Source organism: Phalacrocorax aristotelis, chromosome 1 (genome assembly GCF_949628215.1).
Source record: "Phalacrocorax aristotelis chromosome 1, bGulAri2.1, whole genome shotgun sequence".
In the NCBI taxonomy this organism is placed as follows: Eukaryota; Metazoa; Chordata; class Aves; order Suliformes; family Phalacrocoracidae; genus Phalacrocorax; species Phalacrocorax aristotelis.
In genome coordinates this window covers 88,919,522-88,939,149 of record NC_134276.1, presented here as the reverse complement: position 1 = coordinate 88,939,149, position 19,628 = coordinate 88,919,522, and the positions used below count along the sequence as shown (strand labels likewise).

At 37.7% G+C, this 19,628-nt stretch overlaps 1 protein-coding gene and 1 non-coding gene across 2 annotated transcripts in view; both read right to left on the bottom strand.

Annotated features, from left to right (window-relative positions):
• Nucleotides 1-19,628, bottom strand: part of POLA1 (DNA polymerase alpha 1, catalytic subunit) — a 205,300-nt gene that overhangs the window by 160,082 nt on the left and 25,590 nt on the right. Inside the window, exons 15-26 of the mRNA XM_075097393.1 lie at nucleotides 19,228-19,385; nucleotides 17,831-17,915; nucleotides 17,008-17,069; nucleotides 16,173-16,262; nucleotides 14,448-14,564; nucleotides 13,404-13,579; nucleotides 12,839-12,968; nucleotides 12,382-12,501; nucleotides 11,157-11,253; nucleotides 10,477-10,601; nucleotides 8,481-8,630; nucleotides 8,131-8,253 (exon numbers count right to left, since the gene is read on the bottom strand). Coding sequence (XP_074953494.1) covers nucleotides 8,131-8,253; nucleotides 8,481-8,630; nucleotides 10,477-10,601; nucleotides 11,157-11,253; nucleotides 12,382-12,501; nucleotides 12,839-12,968; nucleotides 13,404-13,579; nucleotides 14,448-14,564; nucleotides 16,173-16,262; nucleotides 17,008-17,069; nucleotides 17,831-17,915; nucleotides 19,228-19,385 — 1,433 coding nt within the window. The remainder of the gene's footprint in view (nucleotides 1-8,130; nucleotides 8,254-8,480; nucleotides 8,631-10,476; nucleotides 10,602-11,156; nucleotides 11,254-12,381; nucleotides 12,502-12,838; nucleotides 12,969-13,403; nucleotides 13,580-14,447; nucleotides 14,565-16,172; nucleotides 16,263-17,007; nucleotides 17,070-17,830; nucleotides 17,916-19,227; nucleotides 19,386-19,628) is intronic.
• Nucleotides 10,751-10,881, bottom strand: LOC142052197 (small Cajal body-specific RNA 24). Its single transcript, XR_012658767.1, has one exon.

Genomic DNA, 19,628 nt, shown 5'->3' with positions numbered 1-19,628 from the left:
GATGGATCAACCATGCAACTGCTTGGCTATGGTTGGCTGCTCCTACCTCAGCAGAAACCAGGAATCATCATTCATAAAAGCTACATGTCAAAAGAGCACCTTTTTTTTGTTGTTGTTTTTAAACCCAGGGCTTACCCACCATCATTATCCAAATTTTAAAAGTTTCTTTAGTCTCATGTAATCACCAAGACTAGCACAAACTTACACAGAAATGACTGCCAGGGACTAATCCCCACAGTAAGGTTCAAATGACATTCCGACATTCCCCATTTTTGATGAGCACTGCTTGATGAGCACTGCATTTCAGGACACAAGTGGGAACCACTTCCCACACCCAACAACCTAAAAAACTACTTCTTGCTCCTTTTAAAGTCTGTCTCTCAGAACATACGAAAACATAAAAGACTAAACATGAAAGGTAAAGGGAACTGGATATTTATTTTTCTTTTTAACTAATCCAGGTGTTGAAACAGGATTTTATGGAGCAACTGTTTCTAGTGGCTCATATCAGCAAATGCACAGAGTATCGAATTGTACAGCAGATAACATATATAATTCAATCCTACTCCCTGAAACCCTACCCAGTAAGTTTGATAAAGGGCATAGCCTGAAGCTTAAACACAACGCTACCACAAGCAACATCTCCTGCATTACATTACGTATAACCACTGGAAGAAAGGCTAACAGTGAAAGCAAGCATAAGTTAAGCTGTCACATGCCTTTCAATCACCTATCACACTCTAAAATTTGGGGGGATTTATTTCATCTAGCTTTCACACCACTCTCTTTCTACTACGAAGGAAGTCTGAACAACTTAACTTAGGCTATATGCCTAACCTACAGGTTTCCTTGCTTCTAACATTGCTTTTTTCATGCTGAGAGATCTGCATCAGGTATGTCCCAGCTCGTTAAACTACATCTACTTCAAGAATCCTTTGTCCCAGGCAGAATTCTTGATGTTCCTATCAAGATCTCCTGTATCCTTACAAGGTATTGTAGCTGCAGCAGTAGAGACAGTCCACCTTCCACAGATAAATACAGGAGTTGAACAAACTGTTTCATCTGTCTCATAAATGTATTCTGATGCTGAAAACAGCATAAGCTGTTCATGCATATCTTCTAAATTAAGCCAATGAATCTTGGCACAGGTGCAGCGAAAGGACATACATGCAAGGGACCACATGACCTGATCTATACAGCAAAACCTGCACTCAAAATACTCTGAGCAAAGATATTTTTTCTGAGGGGGACTTTGAAAACAAAACAACTTGTTAAGACAGGTATCACTGCTGAAATGACTTCATCCTTCTAGTTTTCTTCACTTTGAATGAGAAGTTGCTACTTTTGCATCTGTTGGATCCAGCTGACCTTGGTGATAAACCTGAGTGTGAAATAAAGGAAATTCTAAACTGATTGTCATAAAACAATTTTGGTTCAAAGGGACCTATGGACATCATCTAACCCAACCTCCTGCCCAAGACAGGGCTAGACCTGCCCAGTGCAAGGCTGTGCATCTCTGTGAAGAGTCTGACTTCTTCGTGATAGCCCCATTAGGTTGTTGAAGACCACAATTAATTCCATCCTTAAGCTTTTTTCTCCAGACTGAAGAAACCCAGCTCTCAGCCTCTCCCTAAATGTCAGAGTAGGATCACCACCTTTAAATCACTACCTGAAAACAGCAGATCTAGTAGGCTCAAAAGTATTTATCCAAGAGGAAAAAGAATAGATCATGTAATTGTGGAAGGAGCAAAAAGCTTCTAATACAGTCTGTTGCACAACAGCAAGCCTTTGCACAGCAGGCAACATTCCCAGAAAATACATGAAGCTTTTTGATTATGAGCTGTCATATCTTTGAAGGACAGTATGAGTATTTATTCAAGTCTTATGGGAGACAGACACTTCAGTTAGATAGTTTTTCTATACTCTTAGGAATAGTGCTTGAAAAGAAAAAATTTTTTCCCCTAATTTGAAGTCTCTTGTATTTTAAAAACTTTATTACCATCTAAGTACCCAAACCCACAGTTTCCAGAATGGGCCAACATCCAATTTAAGACAAATATATGAGGCAAATGAGTGAGGCAACAGCACCCTGAAGACAACTTCTGTTAAATCTCAAAAAATGAATATTTTATGGCAAGCTACTAATGAACTAAGAAAACACGTACTGCGAAGACATGTAGTACTAACAAATATGTGGGCTGAAGAGAAAAATTAAGACAGCAGTTAGCATTTGTATTCTTCCAACCTCAACAGTGAGTATTGAAAAATGAATCCGTATGACAACAGAACCTACGCAGTTTACAAATGGTGGTGTGATGTTGCAAAAGCTCTCACCTTCATGGGGAAAGCTCCTGTATCTGCCTTTTATGAGGCATCTCCATGCTAGTATCTGAAGAAGAGTACTGTGAGAGGATTTCTGTCTTTTGAATCTCCTAAGCCCTACAGTATTCTAGATAGGATTAAAGGATTTCTTCAGTTATACTAAAGCTGAAGCATGGCAAACTTTGGGGGTTGCAGGATTCCAGTGCATTCCCCAATATTTTACTGCACACCTGAGATTCCTTCCTGTTACCACTGGATGTGGACAGACATTTCTACCTCTCCTGATCCTGAGGTATAAGCCCACTACCCAATATATATGGTTTCTGCAAGGGGACATACTGTTACATTTCAGATATGGAGAATGTGCCAGAAACCCTACTCTTCGAGGTCTCCCAACACCCTGATTTTCAGTTTTACCACAATTTTGGGCGAGGAATATCTTCTTGTTTCCTAGTCAGCCAGGTTAAGACAAGAATCAAGCAAAATCTGTGTCTTTTCGCAAGATAGGAACAAAATACAAGACAGGAAACATAAGATGAAACAAAAGTACGGAAGAAGGAAAACAACAAACAAACAAAACCCCCATATGTTCATCCTATTAATGCTAACCCTACAGTTTCAGCTGGGTGTGAGCTGAAAATAGGGTGGTCACACCTGACCCCTTATATCTCATATTGGGTGTCTGCCCCCACTTCCCAACCTCCTCCTTTTCAGTGGCTCTAAGAGCAGGCAGGGAGTCACTGAGTCATTGATCCAACAAAAATCAATTTAGTTTTCCTCTAGAGTTAGTTTTCAACTCAGATCACCAGGCTGATCAAACTCACCATGGGCCCACACAATTGCTAAAACCCATCCACAGAAATCAGTAGTCAGGAATTGAGGCCCCACACCTCTTGTGATATCACAATTTTAAAATAAGCATTCACAAAGAAGAAAATCTCTCTATTCACCTGACTTGCTGTACAATCAATCTGCACCTCATCAGTCTTCCTAAATATTTCTTAGTGAATACCCATTAAATACAACCTTTCTGTCCAGTGAAAAAAAAAAACCCACATAAAATAAAATAAAATAAAATAAAATAAAATAAAATAAAATAAAATAAAATAAAATAAAATAAAATAAAATAAAATAAAATAAAATAAAATTTAAAAAAAATAATTTTTTTTCCTCCCGACTAATTTCCTTCTCACCCAAAATATTCTGGCCATTCTTTTTAACTGAAATGTTTCATTTCCTCTCCTAGGAGATGCAGAAGTCTTTCTCAGACCAGATGTCATCTCATACACTTGACTAACAATAATATTTCATTTCAATGAATGTTAAGATGTTCCATAATTTTTCTACTACTTGGTACTCAGTTTGCATTTTCAGATTGTAGGCAGCCTCTCCCTTGAAATGTCTATTCTAACTCGTTTTGGTTTTTAGCATGCAGAATAATGATCATAGGTTTTTCACTGGCTCACAATTGCATACATAATGATAAATTTAACAACAGTCACAAATGGTTTGACCCCAACACTTTCCATTTAGGTTCACTGCAACAGTTTAGCACTACTACTCATAAGATTTCAGTTTGCCATTTTTATATTTAAAAGCAATTAAGGAACTCTTTGCCTAGTCTTTCGCCATCAAGTTCCACGTCTTCCAAAAATGTTATACTGATGATGTATTCCTTGTTTAAATATAGACAGCATGCTTAGCGGAGTTGTTAGGAGGCTCCTTTCCCTCATCTAACCACCTCTTCTCCCATACTACAATATGGAAAAAAAAACAGGTGTCTGACAATTGCCCCATTCGCATGACAATTCTTACAGACTATATAGCCAAGGCTTTAGCTGCGATTAAGAAAAAGTAGCTGATGATCAATTTCCCCAGATGAACAAGACTTTAAAAGAAAAAACTGCAAAAAAAAAGATGCCTGGATTTCTTTACAGAAGACAATTACTATAGACGGCCATTAACTTGCTTACCTTCCCTTGCTTAGTCTTTTTAAAATGGGCTTATCTTTCTCCACTTCATCTTTCTCCTCCCTCATCCATTCTTCTCCCAGACTGCAGCAATAACATGCTTTTATTCTCTCCTTTTGACTGCCAGGGCCTTAAACTAATTATTAATTGAGAATGTATCTAAAGGATCTGAATGAGAAAGTTGGAATTAACCTAATTGCCTCTTTCCTGCTTTTATTTTGCATACTGTAACACTACATCTACCTGTTAGTACTGCTGAAAACAGCAAATATGTTCTTTTCCTTTCAAAGGCAAGTTTTCTAGCTGCTTGGGCAAAAATACGTAACAATGAAAAACAACATGGAAAAAAACAAGTATCTGGAAAAGTCCTCAGCTTTGAGTGACAGCCATTAGCAACCAAGCTGCCTACAGACAAAAGTCTCTCAACAACTTTGCTGTCCTGTAGGAAAATCCTGCAGCAGAGGGCATCCCACGTTTGGGAAACCAGACAACTGACACTTCATCAAAAGACTTGTCCTTTAAAGAGGCTAGAAAGGCATGACCTTACACTGCCTGCTAGTGCAGAGCTGGCTGGTTGTACAACACCGACTCATCTTGTTTCCAGTTGTTAAATTACATTAAAGGACAGCTAAAAATATATTAAATATTTTCCTATTACTTTTCCATGCAAGCAACTGCTGTAGTTACAACAGCAGCAATGTCCAAGCAAATGCTTAGTAACACGGGGAGGTGGAGGGGGAGGTCCAGGAAACCTTCTAACACATTCCATATCAATAAGGTAACATTTGGATTGCAAATGTAGAAATTTTTTTTTTTAATTTGTTGTTAAGAACAGGAACTGATGAATTTCTAATGATCAAAACAGGACAACATTTACATTTTCCAAAGAGGTCAAACAGATCTGAGCTACAGTTTTAGCTCCCTCCCACCCCAAATTTTTGCCCTATTTTTCCTTCCAAAATACACCAAAACTCAACCAGTCTATCTGTGGTATACAATACACTAAATTCTGACAAATTTCACACTGGTATGCCCTGTCTTCCCTGCTAGAGATTACCCACAAAGGAAAAAAAATAAACAAGGAAGATCCGTTTGAAAAACCTGACAGTCAAGGTTTAAAACACTTAATGACAGAAAGTCTTAATTGATTAATGATCTCAAGGTCTCTATCGCCATCTAGTGAGAACTCACTACCATTACTACACTACCCACATGAATTGCACCTCCTTCCTTGGAATGGCACAGGCTAACGTCCCTGACAGGTCCAGCCTACACATGGCCAGAGCTGTTAGGCTTTGCAACACTTCTACTGCGTGTCTTAAGGTAAATAAAGGTCAATCACTAGCTCGTATCTCGCTACGGGTGACTGAAGAGAACTGAGCTCTTACAGATTACACTCTGCCCTAGTGCTATGATCTGGCTTTATAAATGGCCTTTCCACATCATATTTAATACTTCTGCCTTCAAAATTAAGCAAGCATGTCAAACACTAGCATAGTTACAAACAAGATTGTAATGGCAATGTGTAATTACAAGAATTTTTAGCCAATATAAGGAACCCCATGGCAGCTCCACTACTTTTAGTGCATTGGCATCACCAAACCACAGAGAAATTACAGTCCAGGAGAGGTAGTACAAAGCACTCAGCATCAGATGCACTCAGTCTTCCTACACCTTCAGTGAAAGGGTCTTCAGTCATACAATTAGAAAGCAGCAACTTATGAAGGTCATCAAAACTCATTCTGTCAGCTACGTTACAACCTAATGCTACGATGAGCTTCAAGAACTTCTTCAACTTGAAATATGTATTTCCCACTTTCAATTATTCTGCCAACACTCACAATTGAACTGTAATTGTGTTAGTGCAAATACCAAATTCAGTTTTCATCCCACACAGTATTTTTCCTGCTTAGGTATCTACAAGCCTACTTGCATTTACTCAGTCCCTTCCACAACAGTGAAAAGGTACCAATTACGGATCATCAGAAAAGGCCATTTAATTTTGGACCAGTAACATTTTTCCATAATAGTTATTTTTTAATTAATCTTTTCATGTAGAGAACCTAAATCTCCTGATACTTAACATTCACCTCTTTATACATTAGCATTTAGTGGTAAGGAAACCTATGAACAGAAAGACTTATATTAAATTTTAAAGTAGTATTTTCCCAAATTAAATGTTTCAACTTAAAAAAAACAACAACAAAAAAAAACCCACACGAGAAAATCAGGGTGTCTTCTTGTGTCCTCTTTTATGGCAAAAACTACTACTCAAGAAATAAGGAACTAATAAAGCTGTGTCTGTTTATTGACTACCTATCTAAAAAATGCAAGTGTTCAGAACAGCACATATACAGTGTATTTCATCCCAAGCCATCATACTTACACAGAAGTACAAAATTACAGATCATCCTGAAAAATTCTCAAATTTTCAGAAGTGTGTTATCTCCACAGTATCCAGAGTAATGAATACTAATCTACCTCAAAGAATGGGGAAAAAAAGATAGTTTTAGCTCTACAGGAGGTGCCGTACTACATGGAAGAGACCTACCAAGACAGTAATGCCCCACTGAGCTCAGCACTAGTGCTGCCAGATGCAGACTGGCTCCTGCAGACTTTCATTGACACCTCTCTGCTGTGCTCCCAGCAGCCCCATTTCACAGAGAAACTTTTAGACCTGCACTGGGTACAACACACTTTCAGGCAACACTGTGCCACAGTATTAAGTTTTTCCCCAAACTCAGAGCAACTACAAAACTGGAGATTCAAATGTGTGCAAAGGCTTGGCAGAAGCAAGCCCAGGTCTAGCACCACCAGAATTTAAGAGGTAAGAAATCCTTTCCAACCAAAAATCAACTATGTAAGAGAAAGCATCTCAAAGTGCTCCCTAGCACATGCTGTACCACCAGTTCAGGATTTTCCAGTTCCACCATCACTTTGCAACATAATGCAGGAACACCTGAATTTCATGCACCATTATCTCATAACTGAGAAGTATCTGCAAACAAAAAGTATTTCCCCACCCTTAACAGAGACCAAAAGCTCAAGTATCCATACAATACCCAGTTTGTGACAGTTGCTCCATATGACTAGTGGCGATCATAAAAAACCCAAAAAGTCAAATTAATGACTTGTAAAGTACTGCTAGAAAACAAAGCTATGACACTCAGCCACTTTCCATGCCAACCTTGTAGATAAATACATCAGAATTTTACAACAACAACAAAAGATATCAGTTCCTTAAAGGAAACATTAACTTTTGAATTCACATGGATGCATAGCATATTTCCAGTTAACAAACCTGGAAATTATTTCCTAGTTAAACATAGGTGTAAGGTTAAACATAATGGTTACATAAATTGGGAGAACAGCAAGCGTGGCCTCTCTGGAGAACTGTTTAGATGGGAAGACTTTTAAAAACAAAGATGTGTACTCAGAAACAAAATGCCCCTATGCACATCAGTTGGGGTTTTACATGGACCTCCACCGAATCAAAGACTAACCCATCAAGCAGAACTGGAAATTCATGGAAGATGTGAAAGCAGCCTTGATATTTTTTTTTTGTCACCATAATCTGGCCCATTGAAACTAAGCAGTTTAATTCAAAATAAGGCTCTAGCTAGAGCTTCAGTCTGTCATACTTTTTGAGACATTTATCTGAGTCTTTTCTAGACACCAGTTTCATTTTTCTTCCAACTTCTGCAGTACAAGAAAGAAAAACTACTGTTCTGAAACCAAAAGCAGGCTCAAAAACAAGACCATTCTCCTATTCAAAGAAAAAGTACGTGGCTTAAATTCACGCTTTTTACATGTGTGTGTAACCTGTTTAATGACTTACCTCTCTCCCTTTATGCGTCACCAAAGCAGCCAAAGGCTTGGCGTAGAATCTGCTGTAGGAAAATCCCAGGCAGCCATACATACTGTTAGCGGTGAGTTTCAAAGCCTTCTGCCTGATATCATACTGAAAAGAAACATAACCAGCAAAAATGATACAACCACAGGCAACGGAGAACAGAACTTAATGTTCACAATTACATTCACAGCTTTTTATATAGTCTGCAGCAATGATGGGCTACAAGTAAAGTACATTACAATCACAGCTCACTACTAATCATCCCTATTCTGCAAGGCTGATCAGGGCACTTAAGGGGTGTGGGAGGAAAATCAGAGGAGTTCTATAAAACACACCTGTAAATAAAGGTCAGGATTTAAATCTGGCTGTTTCATTAACTGCTTAACTTGGCGTCTTCTCTCCACCAGTTTCCTGATTTCTTTAGGCAAAATTCCCATTTCCAGAGATGGGTCCGGAAGCTCTGGAATTTCTTCCTCTTCTTCGACCTGCCAAACGATCACCACTGCTTATCATTTTTTTTTGCTTGAAGAATAGATTTTAATGTGTTAAGTGAAAAGCTTGCAAAAAAACCCCAAAACTACACAGCTTGTATCTATTCCTGCAGAGCACCAGAAGCATGGTTTAGAACAAGCATGAGAGGTTTTTTTTGTGGTATTTAACTATGTTACTTAGACCCTGTTGGGGAACAGGGACTAAGCCTGTGTCTGTCTGGGAGAAACCCAAGAGAGACATGCACCAGTAGCAGGAAGATTTTTTTTTTTAATGTGTGTATATATATATATTTTAGATATATATATATAATGTGCTTGTGTATATATAAATCCAGATAAAACACACACACTCTCACTCTTAGTTATATAGAGATACAAAAATATAAAGAAAAGCACACGCACACACAAGCTATTTTTCCTATGCTGAAAAAATCCAACCTTTTTTTATTACCGCATAAGTATTTTTAGTGTTCAGAACTGCAAAATGGAGCACATGCTCTGTGAAACTGATGCTTTGATAAGGTAACTGACAAAAGAGAAATCGACAGTAACAACAGAATGAAAACTCCACCCCAAGCAACTCTTGATTATAGCAAAACAACCGAACAGAAAGCATACAATCTTCTTGAATAACCGAAGCATAACCAAAGAAATGGTTGCTAGGCAAAAATGGAAAGAAATTTCAAGCACAGTGAAAGAAGTAGTATACAAGAAAGGGCAATAGAGACAGTATGAGGTCAGCAAGTTTAGTAAAGCAGCCTGGGAAGAACCATAACAAGAAATGACACCAAAATCTGATTAAATATCACACTGTGACAGAAATCAAATTGAGCTGCTTCAGTTTGAAGCACACTTAAGAAAGCAGGGTAAAACCACAGAGAGTTTGGAGGAACTTACTGACAGAGTTCCATATACCTTTTTCCTCATTTCTGCTATGGTACTGATATTTCCATTCTTATGGGACTAACTGTGTTCCATAACTACTTATGCACAACACACTAATTCCAACCTGTGAGCTGATCCCAGTTAAAAATAAAAGCCTCAGTTTAACCTTTAGACCTGACCAGCTCACTGCTTCAGTTTACAGCACAGCTCCACCAACAACTGTGCCAGCACAGCTGAGGAAATGAGAATAAGCAGCCACAGATAAGCCATGGCCAACACAGCTGCTGAGAAAACAGTACATAGAACTGTACCTTCAGGAGATTTTTCAGTTGTGTTTAATACAGTTTAATGCTGTATTAAACAGCATGTATTTCCGTGAAGCTGGTCCCACAGCTGACATAGTCACAGTATCACTCCCTGATACACACCCACAAGATGCACACATAGTTTTCCTGATGTCTAATAAGGCTTGAGCTCAGATTGCATTCTTTCCCCCAGACAGAAGCATGAGACTTCTGTCTCCCTCATTCAGGTATGTTTGCAAGAATTCTGTGGCAACTTAGCTTTAGGAAGCCTCTATCAAGTTAGGATGATGTTGGTTAAGTTGCTCAGAAATTGCTAGGAGGCCCTGGGGCTGAAAAGGGCCAACAGAGCCTCACTAAAAATCTTGCTTCATGAGGATACCAAGACTTTATTTAGATGGGAGGAAACATACCAAGATTCTATAAGGTATTACTGAAAGGAAGATGACAGACATATAATATCCAAAAAGTCCCAGAACAAAACTTACTATGATGCATCTTTAAACAAGAATAATTTTTTTTAAGGGGGTGGGGGGGGGAACAACCTCAAACATTAAACAGTGAAAGAGAATAGTTTCTTAAAAAGCTGATTCACAGAAAGCACACTGAAGTTAAGGCAGTGTAACTGAAGTCACAAGTTAAAGCAAACAAACCTCTGCCCTTTTCTGTGCTTCTGATGACAGTCGCTGCACTGTGGTAAAGCAGATGTTAAACTCCTGGATAATCGATGGGTACAAGCTGTTGAAGTCGAGAAGCAAAATAAACTTGTCATAAAAACCTAAAACAGAGTTTAAAACAAAAGTCATAATTACTCAGTCTCCCTAAGGACTTCATCCAACTCCAAAATTAATATTTAAGTGACAGTAATACATTGTACCACATTTTCCTTAAAATAGCTGTTGAGATGCACCACTACCCATTACAGAAGGCTGTCAGAAGTGGAACGATCCAACCCCATTAACTCACCAGAGTTGAACAGATAGCTTCTGTGTTACTATAGGACACTTGTACAGTTTTCCCCACATAGAGGAGAAACTGAAAGAAAACTTACGTGTCCATTAGAGAACTATACACAGATATACAGTCCTGATTCTCCACAATACCATAACCTTCTCACAAGAAGACAAGAAAAAAAGGTCCCATGAAGAAGTAATTCCACAATGAACGTTGGGAATTTTCTTGTATGCCACACCATCCGCCCGTCCCCTCCGCTGCCCCAAACCACCACACCAAACCCGTACAAAATACACAGATGGTGCTCACTGTAATCTATACATTAATACAACCTACCTGTCTCTAACTTCATAGAGGAAAGAAAATTGCCACATCTTACCGACTTTGGGATCCAAGACTAAGCCCCCAGCATATGCTGCTTTCTTTTTCCCTAGCTTTGATTTATTCTGATCTTCAAAATCTTCATCTTCATCCACCTACATTTGGCATTTAAAAAAGTCATTATCTAGTCTCTAAGAGTTCTATACTGTTGGAGGAGTTATTTTTGGCAAATCACATATGAAATTGGGAGCCAGTGCATAGAGTTCCTTTTAAAATACATGCAAAACATGGTGTTTTCATCATGATCCTTATTAAAGCTCTCTACATGTCAAAATAGCATTCAAACCAACTGCTATAGGAACAAACTGCTAACAAGAGATTACAAAGACCTTAAGGAATTGTCATCACTCAACATAGCACTAGTATGCATTTTCTGGATGGCTGCAAAAGTCAACAGCAGGAAAAAAAAAAATCAACTCATGATCAACCCAGAAGTAATATTATTGCCCAACTAAAATGCAGTTTTTGAAAGTACAATGAATGGGCTTTACTGAAACAAATAAAAACTTTATTACTGACCTAAAGAGTTTTTTGCTATTTGTTTTGTTGTAGTAAGAATTTTTCTCCAGTTGTCCAATGCTATTCTGCATCATTTAAAATTCCAGCACTGCTCTGATGCAACAATAAAATCGACAGAACTTACTGCTTTGGAATCTGCTGTTGACCTTATTTAAAAGTAAAACTAAAAATCAAAACATAGTGAAATACAAATACATTCTCAAATTTTAATTTAACTAACAAACATGTAAATGTTTCAATAACTATATTTACACTGGTATTATGGAAAGGAATTCTTTTTAATACCCTTGGATATTTTAACCACATTCTCAAATAACCCACCTTACAAATTATACCTGAAGTACTGTTCATCAGCAAAATAATTGTAGGGCAAATGTGCATCTATTAAGCAACAAAGACTATCTTCTTTATTATTTCCCTAGACAGCCAAGTACTTAGCCTATTTCAGTTTTAAACTAGAAGAGCAACTGAGTTTCCATAGATCTGTGATACAACAGAAAAGGTGTTACATTGTCCCTTTAAATCATACATTTCTCCATTATCAACTAAGCAAACAAACAAAAAAGATTAAGCATAAGCTGTAACATTAAGTTATTTCTAAAACTGGCTATGTTTGGGTTTTCCATACTCTCACAGAACAGTAATACACAGAAGAATGTTTTCTTTTTAATAAAAATTCTGGGGAAGAGAAAAACTGGACCCACCGGCTTCTGTGGAGGCTTTTTAAAAACTTGTTTGTCCGGCACTATGTAGTCTTTTTCATGAAATGCATGAAGCAGCAAGAACTCATTACGTTCAGATCGTCCACCCATCATTGTCCTCGACTATAGGGAGGGGCAAAAAAATAATTCAAAGCAAAGCACAGAAAACACTAATGTACAAAAATAGGCTAAGAAATGTCTTTCAACTATTTGTAAGTTCACCTAACATTACCATTATTCTGTATCATCACCATGCACAAAACTCAAATGTGATATTTTTATGGAAGTTTTACATTATTACTTGAATAGATCATTAAACTCTCATACTCATCGCAGCAAAAAAATTTACAGCGTCCTATATTCTCAATTAGCACTTACACATTAAAACTAGCAAATCAAACACAGAAAAAACAGAACTGTTTTTGTGGGACAATGCGGGGGAGAAGTAATGAAAATATACCATGACATTCCCAGAGATGTTTGTTATCTGAAGGGCCAGTGGCAGAACATTTAGCTCACACATGATCTGGAGAATGAACTTGGCATCTGTCCAGGTGTTTTCCAGCATGAACATTAAGTGAGGAGAATCACTGGGAAAAGAAGGGGGATGACCTAGTAAAGTAAAATCAGTCTCCTTTGTACTCTGCAGCAGTTCAGACCTCTATGCTGTAGGGAACACATGGTATCTATAGCACACCAGTGTTGAATTATATAGCAAGCTCTTTTAAATGAAAAAAAAAAAAAAAGAAAAATAAAAAAAACCCTAAAACTCAAGCTTGTATATCTATTAATGTACCTAAAACAATGCTCTCACAAATCAGTTTTCTTCGTACATAATAAGCCACCGCCCACCAGTAGCTTGAAACAATATAAAACACTGTTAAGACAGTGTTTTATTTTTCAAATACCAGTCTGCTAAGTCAGCATCTCCATGACAAATCAAATAGCAAATGTGGAATTGTATAGCAGGAAACTAGCTCCTCTACTTCCCAGTGAAAGATTAAAAACACAAATCAGCAGCCTACCTGTACATATTTCGAATTTCCTCTGGTAGAATTGTCATCTTCTCTGTTTTCAAAATCTGACGGACCAGTTCAGACAAATGGTAACTTTTGCAACGAATTAATTCTTTAGCAGAAATTTCTACATCACAGATCATTCGACCGCAGGCAGCATTCCTTTCGGCAAACCCTCCTCGACCCTTAACCATATCACAGAAGGACAGAAAGACCCAAACAAAATCAAACATACAAAAGTTATCAAAGAATGTCTATCCAAAATATAGGCTTACAGGACTCAGTCAAGTCAGTTGCTCACTAAATACTCTAATGTTCTAAATACCACTAATACTCAAGCTTTATAGTTATGCCCTAAAGGAATCCACGGTGTCTTTCAGTATACGTGGATATTAACAAGTAGATACTTAAACTTTCATTACTAGTTAGATCTTAATTCTTCAACTGTCATGCTTTTTTTTTTTTTAATAATTACAATAGTCCCAAGAAAAACATAGGTGTGGATTTTGTTTTTCTTGCAAGGATATTTTTTGTACTAACAGCAGGACAAAAGAAGTCACAGAATAAACTACACACAAATAGTCATCTCAGCCTCTTGGAAGGACAGGAACCGGCAAAAAACACGGCCACATTCAGCACTTCAGTACCCCAAGCCTCACACATAGTCCTCTGAACAAACAGGTACTAAGAACTACTGAATACCTAACTTAGCAGCTCTCTATGGGATGATTCACCAATCAATCCAAATTACATTTTCTCATTTTACAGTTATAGGAGACAAAGACTGTTAAAGATTATTGCAATTAGTATGTCATTACCATCATCTAGTTGAGATATGTAAACTAAATGAGCCTAACTTGAAAATCAGTTTAGCTTATTACTGTAATAAAAGTCATATAAACACTTATCATTTCTGATCTGGGACACATGAAACCCAGCATGACCAACAGTCAAAATACATCAGTGTCACATTTACAATTCCTCAGCAAAATTAATTCATTTTTAATCACATGCAACATAAAGGGGCTTAAAAGACTTGAGCAATCTTATTACCCCAAGCTTTGGCATATTGGACCTCCTCAGTCGACCTATCTTGGACCAGTGAGGGACTTTGGACACATTAATTCTTTGAAGCAGCACTTCCAGATCAAATCCATAAATATTATGACCCTTGCAGCAGAAAAAATAACAAAAAAAGGTTACAACAAATGCAAATTGAAAGACTTACTTTCACACACTCAGTATTCCTTTGCCCTTTGTGGTTTTTTCCAACTAATTGATGGCATTCTCTCTCTCATAGAAAGCACTGTCTAACAGAATGTTCATCAACAGTACTCATTAGTCTTAACACTAACAATTCTGTTCAGCAGAATACCAAAATCAGCTCTGTAACTGGCTCATAGCGCACACGATTCAGCTTTATGCTTTGATACCACAGATTAGGATTTAAAGCTTTCTAGAAAAAACCACCACATTTTTTTTTATACAGCATATAAACTTAGCTATGAGTAATTCCTATTCTATCCACCCATGAAAGTCTCCATATTGGCAGCAAAATAATTTCATTTTTTTCCTTTGATACTACGACAGGCATATCTGTTAAATCTGGACAGGAAGACCTTGTAACCAATATTTACAAAGTTTAAACAACGCTAAGGACATTGATGACACTGGTCTGTAACCTCAGCTGAAAGCTAAATGCTACCCTGATGAACATGAGTCTACGTGGACCAGTCAGTCACCAGGAACTGCAGGTTCACCATATCAGATACATCTGTGTAGTGCAATACTGTGCTGTAGAAGCTGCTCCTTAAAATCAGCAGCAGCATTACAGCTATGGTAGGGGGGTCCTTCCTATATTGATATAGCTCATTTTTGTTTTTCAACAGCACTAATTAAACCAAGTGCAAATTAAATTTCACTAACATGGCTCTGCTGTTTTCAGGATCAGAGCTCTCACACCCCTACTACTGGCATCTTCAATCTAAAACCATCAGCTGCAGTGTTTCCCCTGATTCCTTCCCATAACCACCCAGAAGCTCAGCTCGTAGGGCGAATACCAGATACCAGCTGCAGTGAGCTGAAAACATCAGGAATCTGCTCATTTCATCCTATTCCCACCACTTATTTGTATTTACCTACAGAAGAATAACAAGTTGTATATAACCAACCTCAGATTTATAAGCAACTTCAACTTGTCTTAAAAATCTTATTAAACAGAAGTCAGGACTGTACATCAATTAAACATAACAAAAAAGAAAATTAGTAATTATAATAAATCCACAGCTGCCACTACAGTAGAAAAATGTAAGAATGCTTTTTATTAAGACTTTGCTCAGATCCCATGGATTTGTATAGGTTATCATTTTGATTTGCAGCATAAACACAATCTAAACGGTAACACAAATTATATGAGCACCTGAATTGAAACAGACTCTTAATTATACCAAGAGCTCCCATTTTACTGGAAAATCACAAGGGTTTTTGTTGGGTTTTGTCTTTCTGAGTAAAATAAAAAAATACTTGTTACAGGCACTATGGAAATACTGCCTATTTTAGATATTATGGGAAATAATAGGATGTATGAAGTGCTGTCAGGGAAAATTCTGTATCATCTTAGTATCAAAGTACACCTGCTGTCTTATAAGTAAATTCAATTCATAAGGCAGTCTAAGATTAACATTTAAAAAAACCTATAAGGGGACAAAGGAAAAGGAACAAAGCTGACCAACTGACAATATGCTTTAATTTAACTCTCAAATTCTCAGAACTACTCACCACAACAACATCTGGGTCAATTTTGTGAATCTTCGCAAGCAAAAATCCCAGCAGTGTTCTCTCTGTTGCAGCAATTTCTATTTTAGCATTCTAAAAGGAGCAAGAGAGCACCTGATTTCAATGACCCAATAAGTTTAAAATGGAAACATCTCCTCTCCCCTACTAGTTACAAGACAATAATAAAGCACCACAGAGTTCTCCCTTTCCTTCTATAATTCAAGGCTTTTTGTTTTCACTCCCATAGACATAGAAAGCTTTTCTCAGAGGCTTTTTTCCATTTTGCTTTTGTATGCAGGTGTCTAGTGATATTTTAAGAGCCTCCTAAGAATCAAGCACACCAGGAAAATGCTCCATGTGCATCCTTCACTCACAGGCTTAAGATCACACAGAAACAGAGGAAAAACAAAAATAGGTTACTTTATTTTTCTGTCAGCTCTCCCAGTGCCCTTTAGAAAGGATGTCTTCTAAATTTTGACAGTCTTTACTCTCCAAGGAAAGAAGAAACATATATCCCAGTTTACTACAAGTACACAGTCAGGTATAATGAAAACGGATCACAATTTTAACCTCTTTGCAAAACCTTTCCAACTCTTTTGTCTTAACGCTCCACCTATATTATGAGCACAACTAGCGGCAGTACTGAATCACATAGAGCACACACCTCTGTTTTTACAAGCAACACAAAAATACCTGGATTTAGGTTTGCAGAGTGGAAAACTGATGAAATAATCATGCCATTCCTTTGAATATTTCTCTTACACAACCTACCCAATGCAACATAAAAGTTCCTATTTTGAAAGGTACTGCAATCAGAAGGCTAACAAAATGAAATTACCTTCTTTTTAATAGCTTCTTTGAAGTCATAAGGAAAAATGCAATCATGCGGTTTGGAAACAACTGCAAAAGAAATTGTATTTGTTCTTACATACACATTCTTAATTGTACCCTCCCCATAAGCATCCATCCACAACAAAGCGAGCTAAGGAAAACTGACCTCTAATTCTATGTGAATTCTTATGTGAATACTTGAGTAACTAGTGAAGTATTAAACAATTTTAATCAGTCATATTTGAGGTTATCATTGGATATTAAAACTACGGTCCGCAGCTTCCGAAGAACTTCCTCCCACAAGCATTCAACACCCTCCATCACTTCTGACTAGGCTCTGAATCTCAAGGTTTAGCTGATCTTACTACGACGACACTGCTGTGAGAGGTTCTGTCCCTAAGAAAACTTGTTTATAAATAAACATGACAGGCTTTTTTTTTTTAAATTCTGTTCAAAAGAACTGAAAAATAACTAAGTGACTGTAAATAAATCGTCTAAATTAATGGGTGGAAAAAGTAATCCAAGAGAACACTTGATGAAGTAAAAGTAATACAAATTATAAGGAAACTATATAGAGCAGGGTTACTTCACACAACCTCAAACTAAGATTTTTTCAATAAAGTCTTCAAGAAAAAGTCAGTGAGCAGTGAAGTTAAAAATAGGGAGAGAAGCCATTATTGTTGGAATAACATAATAAAGTTGAAAAAAAAATCCAACCAGAAAACCACCCCCACCCAAACAAAAAAAAATCCAACCCAAAAAAAAAAAACAACAAAAGAAAAAATCCAAAGGAATTATTTTTCTACTCATAAACTGTTCCAAGTACATACCACAGAAGTGGGTCTGAAAAGGCGGCTGAGGTGGAGCCTTATCCAAAGGAAATTTCTGATGAATCAGAGCTGCGACAGCCACAACCTATACGAAGGAGACACAGAAAAAACAACTTCCTAACCATGACTACTGTCAATACCTATTTCTTCCCTCCTTTTTTTTTAAGTTTCCTCATCTGTTTTCTCTTGTTTCTATAAAACATCTGTTTAAAATTATTTCTAACCATAAATACTTAAACGAAGAAAAGTTATCAATTGATCTCAAGTAAAATAAAGCAGAACTTACTCCTAAACGATTATCTTAGAAATTTGACAGGAAAAATAATTTGTTTTGGGAAACCCTGCTTTTATAAAATCTTTTTCTGAATCTGAACAGGCCCCACAATTAAAAGGATTCCCTGTGAAGTGCAGGGCAGATGTGAGCAGGCCAGGACATGAAGAAGCCTTGCCTCTGGAATGGCTCCCCTGAGCAAGCAGTCAAGACTGCCAAGAAGCCAAGAAGTTTTGGCATTTAGAAGCTGTTAGCTTTACTGATGCTTCTGCTTGCTTTGCTGGCAGGATGTCCCAGCTCCCAAGACACCAGTCAGGAAAACCCAACAGTAGACAAATCAGACAGGCTTTAGAAACATCTTGGCAAACAGAGTCCTCTTGGTACCTGGTGTATGTCTCCCTAAGGTTGGCTAGGAACCAGGGATTTTCCTTACATCCCCCACCCCAAATTTTTAACTTCACCAAGAGGGCTAGTTCTGCTTGAAAAACTAGTCAGCCTAATTTTTCTTCCATTCAGTTGGACAGAAACAACTATCCTATCCTATTAGTGAATACTAAATCTCTTCCTAAACTAGAGAGGCATGATATAAAACAGGCAACATGCCTAATTACGTGTTGCGGTCTGCAGTCCATAACCAAGAGCGACCACCTACATCTCTCCTCCTTTCTGAGAAAAGGAAACATCTTGCAGCAGAATAGTAGGGGCTATAAGATTTAGACTAAATTCTCATTCTATTTCAGAATGAGTTTTATCAGGGGAAGAACCCAGTCATTTTACCTAAAACCTATGATTAGCTCTACCAAAATAAAAAATCCATTAACAGCTGTTCTGGGACAGCTTCATTTATAACTATTATATACAACAGACAAAATAGAAGGCTTGAAAAAAATACATAGGATCTGCTGTCACTGTAAATATTTCCACCAAACAGATGCCCGAACCCACAGTTCTCATGCTGGCAAGACCCCAGTAAAAGTTTCTTTGGAAGGCCCACAACACAGAGTTTATTCAACAGCAAATATATTTAGACATGTTTTTCAGGTGAAGTTCTTTCAAGCCTTAGAAATTTTTTATTATATGTCAAAGAATGAAACCAAACAAACCCAAATGAGAGCAGATTACTTACCTCATTCTGGTGAGTCTTTGGGTCCTGAGTGGTCTTCATACTGAGGGACATGACCACAAGAGGAGGAGGAGGAGAAAGATCTTTAACCACATTCACCAAGCCAGGCTTCATGGCCAGAGCCTCCACCTTACACCAGCTGACTGACTGATTTGAAGGCTCTGAGGAAACAGCACAAACCACCTTCATTCTTCTGGGAACCACAGGTAAAACGTCTCTAATGACTCTGTTGCACAGAGCATGTCCTTTTATCATTTTGCCCTTGTGGGACAGCAGTCCAAGATCCAGACAATTCCTGCCCAGTTCTTGGTAACTCCCTAGGCCCCGACTCCCCAGTCAGAAGCTTAGTGACACCAGGGGCTCTTTAACACCAAAGAAGAGAAGGAAGGTTTGTATTGAGGCCA